This window comes from Chiloscyllium plagiosum, chromosome 30 (genome assembly GCF_004010195.1).
Source record: "Chiloscyllium plagiosum isolate BGI_BamShark_2017 chromosome 30, ASM401019v2, whole genome shotgun sequence".
Lineage (NCBI taxonomy): Eukaryota > Metazoa > Chordata > Chondrichthyes > Orectolobiformes > Hemiscylliidae > Chiloscyllium > Chiloscyllium plagiosum.
In genome coordinates this window covers 115,110-126,047 of record NC_057739.1, presented here as the reverse complement: position 1 = coordinate 126,047, position 10,938 = coordinate 115,110, and the positions used below count along the sequence as shown (strand labels likewise).

Below are 10,938 nucleotides of genomic sequence, written 5' to 3'. Positions count from 1 at the left end.
GTAGAATGAGTGGAGAGTGTCAAGCTCCTGGGAGTGGTCATCCACGACAAGCTTTCTTGGACTCTTCATGTGGATGGACTGGTTACAAAGTACTATTCAAGATCGGAGACGGTACAGAGAGTGGTGAACTCAGCCCAGACAATCACAAAGGCCAATCTCCCATCTATAGAATCCATCTACCAGGCCCGCTATCAAGGGAAGGCTGCCAGCATTCTTAAAGATCCATCCCACCCTGGCAATGTTTTTCTACAACCTCTGCCATCGCGGAGAAGGTACAGAAGCCTATACACACGCACCAGCGTCATAACAGTTTCTACCCTACTGTTGTTAGAATATCGAATGGACTCACAAACTCTTAACATTCGCCTCTACCTGAGTTTTTGTTCTTGCCACTGTTTACCTATTATTTACTATCTATGCTATTAACTATGTGATCTGCCTGTAAACTTTTCACTGTGCCTTGGTACATGTGACAATAAATCCAATTCAATTCATTAAGCAGGGAGACTGGAACAACAGCAAAAGATGGGTATCACTGGGAAGGGAGCAACGGATAAAGACACAGCAGTGACTCAGAGAATAGGTACAGCACGTGAGGGATCCTGAATTACTCACTTTGGACTGTCCTACTCCTGAACCGGGCTGGGTTGAGGGTCAGAGCTTAAAAATGTGTTGCTGGAAAAGCGCAGCAGGTCAGGCAGCATCAAAGGATGGAGGGTTCCTAGGCGGAAGATGAGTCACTCTTCCTCCAGGCGTCATGTTGCCATGGTCTGGCGATGGAGGAGGCCAAGGACCTGCATGTCCTTGGCGGAATGGGAGGGGGAATTAAAATGTTCAGCCACAGAGCAGTTGGGTTGGTTGGTGCAGGTGTCCCAGGTGTTCTCTGAAACGTTCCGCAAGTAGGCGGCCTGTCTCCCTGATATATAGGAGGCCACATCGGGTGCAGCGGATGCAGTAAATGATGTGTGTGGAGGTGCAGGTGAATTTCTGATGGATATTGAAGGAACCCTTGGGGCCTTGGAGGGAAGTAAGGGGGGAGGTGTGGGCGCAAGTTTTGCACTTTTTGCGGTTGCAGGGAAGGTGCCGGGAGTGGAGGTTGGGTTGGTGGGGGGTGTGGATCTGACAAGGGAGTCGCGGAGGGAGTGGTCTTTCCGGAACGCTGGTAGGGGTGGGGAGGGAAATATATCCTTGGTTATGGGGTCCGTTTGAAGGTGGCGGAAATGACGAAGGATGATCCGATGTATCTGGAGGTTGGTGGAGTGGTAGGTGAGGACTAGTGGGGTTCTGTCCTGGTGGCGATTGGAGGGGCGGGGTTCAAGGGCGGAGGAGCGGGAAGTGGAGGAGATGCGGTGGAGGGGAAATTGCAGTCTTTGAAGAAGGAGGCCATCTGGGTTGTTCGGTATTGGAATTGGTCCTCCTGGGAGCAGATGCGGCGTAGGTGAAGGAATTGGGAATATGGGATGGCGTTATTACAGGGGGCCGGGTGGGAAGAGGTGTAATCTAGGTAGCTGTGGGAGTCAGTCAGTTTATAGTATACGTCCGTGTTGAGTCAGTCGTCTGAGATAGAGATGTTGAGGGTCTGGAAGGTGCAAATTGATAGATTGCTCTGTGAACTGGGTGGGGCTGGAATTGTGAATGACAGCTGTGTGGGATTATCAGAGCAAGTAGCGTCTATGCTCCACCTTTCTTCATGGGTGTATAACTGGAGTTGGGTTGGTAAATGTTTCGAAATGATAGTCCACAAATGTAAGTGGATTGTAGATCTCAGTGAGTGTTATATTATATGGCATCCCTTCTCTCCCCCTTTCCTTCAATCCCAGTTTCGGGCTGCAGGCTCTGGGGTCAATGGCGGGTGTTGGACTGGGATCAATCTGGGTCTGAAGACGGTTTCGTATTGGGTGATAATGACAGATCATCCTGCACAGAATGTCTGGCTGAGTAAAATCTGATCTCTCTATGTCAGTAGGGAACCACTCCACCCTCATAGATTGAGGTTAGATTCTGTGGAACAAAGGAGACGGTGATGGGGGAGTGATGATTAAGATGTAGAAAATTATGAGGGACAGAGACAGGAGCGATTTCTGATTGGTGGAGAGATCAATGACGGGGGCCATTGGTGGTAAGGGTGTGGAGGTTGAGAGGGATGTGTGGATTTTAGTTTGTAAACAGATGGTGGGTAGCTGGGACTTATTACCTGTAGGCGTGGTAGAAGCAGACATCCTCACAACAGGTAAAAAAAAAATAAATGTACACTTAACGATACCAAGGTGTGCACGGCTATGAGTCAAGTGCTTGAAATGGGATTAGAATAGCTAGCTGGTTGTATTCTGTTTACAACCACTCACATGCTTTCTCTTTCACTTCTTAATTCCATTTCTGTGTTTGTTCTTTTAACCTGTTCCCCGGGTGACATTTACATCTCGGGACTGAAACGTCAAATCTCGCTGATTCCGGCCGTTCTGCGTTTTTAATGAATAAACTAAAAAAGTCACATTTCATGGTTACACACATGCAGGAATTGACTATTCCCTGAACAGGGCTGTAAACATAGATTATGATTTTGGAGGTGCCGGTGTTGGACTGGGTTGGACAAAGTTAAAAATCACACAACACCCGGTTATAGTCCAACAAGTTTACTCAGAAGCATTAGCTTTCGAAGCGCTGCTTCGAAAGCTGATGCTTGCACATAAACCTGTTGTTGTGATTTTTTCCAACATGGATTATGGGAGAGATCACTAGGAAATGGGAAATTTGTCTGTAGTGGCAGTGAACTGAAGTGAAAACTTGGTTGAGGTGACAATGGTCAGTTACTTTGCAGGAATTTTGACTCATACGGAACAAGGGATGTCATGGCAATTGATGAACGATGAAACGGTCTTCATGAGTTCTGTTGGTGAAATGGAGAGCACCCACCCCTGTTGTGTGTAAACTGTCCAAGATTAAAACTGCTTTCCCCAGTTGAATGTGGGAATGTTAACCCTGATATGAAGTGTCAGAGGAAGTTTTTACTCCGCAAAGGTGTTATATAAATACACGCTTTAGTTGTTATTGTTATGAAGGGTGGGTACTGTGTAGCCCCACTCTTAACCAAATCCCCATTCTCCACAAACGGGAGCGACGCGCAGGCGCAGTTCTGGACAGTTTGCGGAGCATGCGCGGAACAAATAATGGCGGTTGATGGATGTTTCTTTAGTCCGAAAACGGTGAGAATTGAGACAGAACGGAGGGATCGACCATCCAGCGGGAAAAGAGTGAGGTGTCTGAAACTCTTGAGTAAGCGGTGACTCCCAAAAAATAAGTTAATAGTGCCTTGTTTACACGAACTGAGGACGCGTGTTTAGCTGAAAGCTTTCGCCTTTAAGTTAGGCCCCGGGTTAACGCCGCCATCTTTATTGGGAATAATGTGGAGGTGCTGGTGTTGGGCTGGCGTGGACAGAATTAAAACAAAACTCACACAACACCAGGTTAAAGTCCAGCAAGTTTATTTGGGAGCACTTGCTTTCGGATCATTGCAACGTGACGAAGGAACAGCGGTCCAAAAACTTGTTCTTCCAAATAAACCTGATGGACTATAACTTTGTGTTGTTGGATTTTTATTTTTATCGGGGACACTAGACAGCAGGGTGCATGCATTCTTTGGAATGACTGAGTGAGTGGAGCTTGCTGCCCGTGGTTTAGAATGGAGACAACTTGTTCATCCAGCTGCATTAGCCTTTCACACGCAATATCTTATTGATGAGGCAGAGTGGCAGCAGAGAAGGAGTGAAACCCTCATTGCTGCTTCGCACTAGTTCATGGGATCCTCTGCATTGTGACTTTGACTGTCTCCAATCAGTCAAATGAAGATCCAGGGCAGAAACTTGAGCTCCTGAGTAGACATTATTATTAAATTAAGTGATTCCTGACTACAATGAAAGTGATGTCAGCAGCAAGCATGCATATTCTTTGTTTTAGGATCAGTGGTGCTGGAAGAGCACAGCAATTCAGGCAGCATCCAACGAGCAGCAAAATCGACGTTTTGGGCGAGAGCCCTTCATCAGGGCTTTGTTTTAGCAGATTTAGAAGAGGGCATTAATTGTAGCAAATTCAAACCAGAGAACTTGTTTTTCTTTACTGAATTGCTATCCTGAACTGGCAGTGATGGATGTTGTAAACATCTTTTGCAGGATATTACATGAGGATTTGCTGATCGAAATCTGAAATCAAATATCACACAAAACTCTGACAGAATTAGTTACTTCTCATCATCGGTCTCTGTAAGTAAGCACTGAAATCCAGACCTTCCAGCTCAGCGAACAAACCTACATTCAGAACCTCAACCTGAGCTACAAATCTTCTCAAAATTTGCTAATTCAGTTCTTTATCATGTACTGTACAAAATGTTCCCTGTGGCTCTACAGCTAAGTCTCCAATCAATGTTCCATAATCTTTTTTTTCTTATGTCCAGCTGACAATAATAACTTGTAAGGTCATTGAGGTATACAGCATGGAAGCAGACCCTTCAGTCCAACTCATCCATGCCAATCAGACATCCCAGGTAGCTCTAATCCCATTTGCCAGCATCTGGCCCATATCACGCTGAATCTTTCCTATTCATATACCAATGCAGAGGCCTTTTGAGTGTTGTAATTGTACCAGCCTCCTCCACTTCCTGTGGTAGCTCATTTGATACACCACCCTCTGTGTGGAAAAAGTTGCCCCTTAGGTCGCTTTTAAATCTTTGCCTCACTTTAAACCTATGCCCTCCAGTTTGGACTCCCTCACTCTGGGTGGGGGGGGGGACCTTGTCTGTTTATCCTATCCATGCACTCATGATTTTATAAACCTCTATAAGGTTACCTCTCAGCCTCCGACAGTCCTGGGAAATTAGTCTCAGCCTATTCAGCAAGTCTCTATAGTTCAAACTCTCCTGGCACAATCCTTGTAAGTATTTTCTGAACCTTTTCAAGTTTCGCAACAAGCTTCCTTTATCCAGGAGACCAAAATTGCATGCAATATACCAAAAGTGGCCCCACTAATGTCCTGTACAGTTGACACATGACCTCCAACTTCTATGTTCAGTGCACTGACAAATAAAGGCAAGCATACCATCAGTATTCTATTTGCCTGCAACTCCACTTTCATGGAACCATGAACCTGCACCCCAAAGTCTCTTTCTTGAGCAACATTCCCCAGGACTTTACCATTAAGTGCATAAGTCCTGCATTGATTTGCCTTTCCAAAATGCAGCACCCATATTTATCTAACTTAAACTCCATCTGTCACTTATTGGCTCACACGCCCATTCTTCTATCTCATCCCTGCTCATTCTGTTTCACTCCAAACAGACAATTTACGTTCTATAATGTAACAGTGCAACTCAAATTCCTCATCTCTCAAAGTATTTTGGTAGATCTCCTCCCATCCTTCACAATGTGTGGTGATCTCTGCTTTTAACAAACTCCAATGTTCTGTGTTCCTGTGTATGATGCACAATGACATCACCCATTCCCCTGAGATTTCCTCAAATGCGAGATTTTTCTCTGATTCCTTACTGCAACTTCAGGAGATTTCAAAATCTTGAGCCGCAGATTTGAAAATATTGAGATTGTTTCGCTGATGCGCGTGAGGTGAATTCTCATAAACATACATATTTTCCCATTTGCCTGTGTTCTGTTATCTGAGAGAGGTTCCATGACATTGGGACTGGAGTTGTTTCCTCCACAGCTCTCTGTAATCTTTGCTCTCCCTGATTACATAACTGCTATTGACTAACTTCGTCTATCCTCAATGAATGTCTTTTATCTCTGTTAAGTATTGCACTACTTCTGCCAACCGTGTCGTAAATGATACTGAGAATGATAGTGATAGTGAGAAACCTGAGAATGACGAGAACGAGGGTAGGTCCGATATTGACTAACTTCGTCTATCCTCAATGAATGTCTTTTATCTCTGTTAAGTATTGCACTACTTCTGCCAACCGTGTCGTAAATGATACTGCCTATCCCCTGACTAATATGCTGCCAGTATATTTTGTTGTCCCACGGGAATCAGGAATTGTTTTTTCCTGCACTATTGTTCATTCCTCTTCCGCATCTAAGCTTGCATTGATCAGCAAGTTTGCACCACATTTATTCGCCGTGATTCATTCTGTACACCTTACATAATTCACTCCTTTTATTACTCCCCATCTGCATCCACTTATTGCCATTCCACCTACCTTCCCTCAGCTCCACCCCTCCATTTATCTCTCAACCCTGTGCCCTCTCCGTATTCCTGATGAAGGGCTTATGCCTGAAACATCGCCTCTCCTGGTCCTTGGATGCTGCACGACCTGTTGCTCCTTTTCCAATGCTACACTTTTTGACTCCATGGATACTGTCTTATTTTTGACGAGTATATACTCAATGGGTCTCAGGACCTTTTTTCATGCTAGAGACCTATATGAATCTATGAACATGCCTGTCCTCCAGGCAATCTCCAGCATTTTCTCTCTTCAAATTTCCAGCATCTGCAATATTTTGCGATTATTTTGTTGTAAGCCATACTCTCAAATCAGAGTTCAAAAACAGGTGGACTAAGTAAGAGAGAACTTGCATCAGATTGGATGCTCGCTTTGTGTTTGGTCTATGGTTTCCATTTCCATTGAGATACTGAATCATTCAGTGGCTATAGTATATTACAACTGGACTGACTCTGTAAAGCGCATCACCTAACCCCCCTCCCATTCTCTTTCACTGAGGAGAATACAAAGATTCTACAAATGTATTAAGGTAAAAAGAATAACTAGGGAGAGAACAGGGCCTCTTAAAGCTCTCTCTGTGTGGAATTGGATTTGAAAGGGGGAGATACTGAACGAGTATTTTGCATTGGTGTATAATGTGGAGAAGGATATGAAAGTTAGGAAACTTGGGCAAATAAATAGCGACATGTTGAAGAGAAGGAAGTGTTGACTGACTGATTTAAAACGCATAAAGTTGGGTAAACCCCCTGAAAACTGATCAGGTATATCCTAGAACTTTGTGGGAAGCTAGGGAAATGATTGCTGGGCCCCTTGCTGAGATATTTGTATCTCAATAGCCATGTGTGAAGTGTGACTGGAGGTTGGCTAATGTGGTATCACTATTTAAGAAAGTGGTTATGAAAAGCCAGGAGACTATAGACCTGTGAGCCTGAAGTCAGTGGTGGGCAAATTGTTGGAGGGGATTCTGAGGGACAGGATTTACATTCATTTGGAAAAGCAAGGACTGATTTATGAATATTCAACATGGTTTTGTATGTGGGAAATCATGGAAAAACTAACTAAATTTTTTTTTATAGAAGTAACAAAGAGGATTGATGATGGTAGAGTGGTGGGTGTTGTCTGTATGGACTTCAACAAAGCATTCAACAAGGTTCCACAAGGCAGACTGGTTAGCAAGGTTAGATTACATGGAATACAGGGAGAACTAGCTATTTGGTTACAGAACTGGCTCGAAGGTAGGAGGGTTACTTTTCAGACTGAAAGCTTGTGACCAGTGGTGTGCCACAAGGATCAGTGCTGGTCCACTGCTTTTAGTCATTTATGTGAAGAAAGGCGGTATGGTTACTAAGTTAAAGTTCTGGGATTTACATTTTAGATTAAACTCCATCCGCCATTCCTTGGCCCATTTGCCCATCTGATCAGGATCCTGTTTTACTCTAAGGTAACCTTCTTCGCTGTGTACTATACCCCAAATGTTGGTGTCATTTGCATCTGGGATTTATATATTAATGAACTGAAACTTGTAATCCATTGCAAAAGATGAAAAACTTAACAACAATCTAGGATTCTTACATATATCATTGTACTAGCATGACACTGTAATCTTTTGCGATAAATTCTGTGTCTACTTCACAACCACCTGAAGAAGGAGCAGTGCACCAAAATCCAGTGCTTCCAAGTTGGACCTGGCGTTATGTGATTTTTAACATTGAAAGGTCATCTGGATGAATACATGAACAGGAAGTGTTTAGAGAGATATTGGCCAAAAGCTGGCAAATAGGACTAAATTAATTTAGGATATCTGGTTGACATGGGCGAGTGGACTGAAGGCTTTGTTTCTGTGCTATACTGCTATGACTCTTAAGATGACTATATGTTGTCTAATCCTCAGTTACATGTGGAGAAGTGGATGTTAGAGATTCTTGAACTGCTACAATCCATGTTGTTTGGTACAGACGTCTTACAATACACATTCTGCACCAACTTTCTAACTAACATTGTCTTCGTGTCATTTGTCTGCTTTTTCCCTGAATCTCTGCATATTCTTTATCTTTGAATAATCTCCAATTCCTTGGTGAATGCCTCATGTGAACCTGCCTTTACTGAACTTGCTGGCAGTAAATTCCAGGCACAAGTCATTCATTGTGTGACACAATATTTTCTTGCAACAAATTTGTTTATTTTCAAATTAAATTAAAACTATGCCCTCTTGTTGATCCTTTTACGCATGACTCTACCTAGACCAGTCACGGTTTTGACACTTTTTTTTTTCTCTCAGGTGTGCTCTGATTTGCTACAGTGCTGATAGGTAAGAGGTTCCACATAATTCACCCAGTGATAACCAAGGGACAGTAGTATATGTACAAATCAGCAACATTTTTTTAAATGTAATATAATGTGTTCCAAATCATTTCATACAGTGTCAGAAAGAACCTGTTGACACTGAGCTAAAACAGAGATAATCAGGTAGGTGACGAAATATCTTAGAATGAAATATTTCATTATGGTTGTTAACAGTCTGGTTCAACCTCAAACATTTGCCTGAGAGGGATGGGGTCAGTGATGAGAGAATGTAGTTTCTAAAAGGGAATAAAAATAATGGCTTCAGTCTTCATAATATGTAAATAGACGAGGGTTTTGCCTGTGTAGTACCAGAGTGTCAGACAAGTCACGGTGGTGTTTAACTGGGAAGTGAAAGTGTTCGCATAAGGTATTCCTTCTGGGTGATATAAATTGAGGGATTGGGAGTTTCTGTTAAAATTCCTGATCATATTAAATGATATTGTATCCCTCTCCTTCACTACTTGCCTACCCATTTCTCTTGATCTTCCGTAAAGGCCAGAGTCTTGCGTACATGTGGACTGGATGTGGATGTTCTCCTCAAGTCATTGACCGTGTAAAGTCCTTCATTCTGTAGCTCTTCCAGATAAGTTTCTCTGTTCTCGCCACCCCCCGCCACCTCAAACGCCCTCAACCCTATCATCCAGTAAAAATCAGAATTCGGTGTCACTCTAGAGCAGGTGATAATCTCCGTTTCCCAAAGGACATTTGTAAACGGGTTGAATTTTTGTTAAAATCTAGCCACTTCCATGATAGCTGTCTCCTAGTCCTAGCCCCACAGAAATTCCCAGATTCAATCAGCACCATTTCGTAACTTGCCTTTATGTTTTTATTCTGGATCAGTGGTGCTGGAAGAGCACAGCAATTCAGGCAGCATCCGAGGACAGGCAAAATCGACGTTTCGGGCAAAAGCCCTTCATCAGGAATAAAATCTGATGAAGGGCTTTTGCCCGAAACGTCGATTTTGCCTGTCCTCGGATGCTGCCTGAATTGCTGTGCTCTTCCAGCACCACTGATCCAGAATCTGGTTTCCAGCATCTGCAGTCATTGTTTTTACCTTTATGTTTTTATGCCTTCTCTCACACCCTTTTTTCATGTTTTAAACACATTTTACAGGATATTGGAAGGACAGGGTTTGCATTCAGGCAGTTCAAACCACATGTGCCATCAGGATCTTACAGAATCACCTGAATATCATTGGATTTTGAAAATGGAAGGAAACAACACGATTTTCAGTGGGGAGAAACTATACATGTGTTCTGTGTGTGGAAAAAGCTTTGCTGATTCACCTTACCTGCTGGCACACCAGCAAGTTCACACTAGAGAGAAACCGTTCAACTGCTCCCTGTGTGGGAAGAGATTCAATCAGTCATCTGACCTGCTGAAACACCAGCGTGTTCACACTGGGGAGAAACCATTCAACTGCTCTGTGTGCGCGAAAGAATTTGCTTGGTCATCCAGCCTGCTAAGACATCAACGCAGTCACACTAGGGAGAATCTATTCATCTGCTCTGAGCATGGCAAAACATTCACTCATTCATCCAACCTTGTGGAACACCAGCGAATTCACGCTGGGACAAAACCATTCACCTGCTCAGATTGTGGGAAAGGATTCACTAAGTCATCCAACCTGCTGAGACACAGGCAAGTTCATACAGGGGAGAGACCATTCAGTTGCTCTGTGTGTGGGAAGGGATTCACTCAGTCCTCCCACCTGCAGGTACACCATCGGGTTCACACTGGGGAAAGACCGTTCACCTGCTCTGTGTGTGGGAAGAGATTCACTCAGTCAACACATCTGCTGCAACATCAGCGAGTTCACACTGGTGAGAGACCATTCGCTTGCTCTGTGTGTGGGAAGCAATTCATTCGGTCGACCAAACTATTAACACACCAACGTGTTCACACTGGGTAGAAACTATTCACTTACTCTGTGTGTGGGAAAAGATTCACTCAGTCATCCATCCTGTTAACACCAACAAATTCAAAAAGAACCATAGTTTTGAAAGATTTTGGAATGTCTTGCACCAATGAACTGAGGTCATTGGGATGTTTGTGCTGATGTTATTAGACATGCTCTATTAAAGGTGCTAATATTGTGGCTAAAATGTCAATACAGTTTCTTCACCTGTTGGAAATGATCCCAACTTGCTTTACGTCATTTTCACATTGCTCATCTGCCCAATCTCTTAACCAATGTGTGGATGGGGCATTTCTGATTCATCAGGACTGGTTAAACATCAATGAGTTCCCGAGTAATTGTAAAGATTGGGTTTTGATGCTATTGGCATCTATCTCCAATCCATGTTTGTTGGGGTCAGCTTCTGATGATATTTGTAAACACCCCAAGTCCAGTATGCTTATTTGGGATTTTA

At 43.5% G+C, this 10,938-nt stretch overlaps 1 protein-coding gene across 1 annotated transcript; it reads left to right on the top strand.

Moving 5' to 3' along the window:
- Nucleotides 1-2,211: 2,211 nt before the first annotated feature.
- Nucleotides 2,212-10,671, top strand: LOC122564679 (gastrula zinc finger protein XlCGF7.1-like). Its single transcript, XM_043719765.1, has 2 exons — nucleotides 2,212-2,230; nucleotides 9,680-10,671. The coding sequence occupies exon 2, from the start codon at nucleotides 9,723-9,725 to the stop codon at nucleotides 10,476-10,478; it is 756 nt and encodes a 251-aa protein (XP_043575700.1). The 5' UTR covers nucleotides 2,212-2,230; nucleotides 9,680-9,722; the 3' UTR covers nucleotides 10,479-10,671.
- The last annotated feature ends 267 nt before the right edge of the window (nucleotides 10,672-10,938 follow it).

Coding starts and splice junctions, on each gene's coding strand:
- LOC122564679 (XM_043719765.1), top strand. CDS start 9,723: ATGTGCCATCAGGATCTTACAGAATCACCTGAATATCATTGGATTTTG.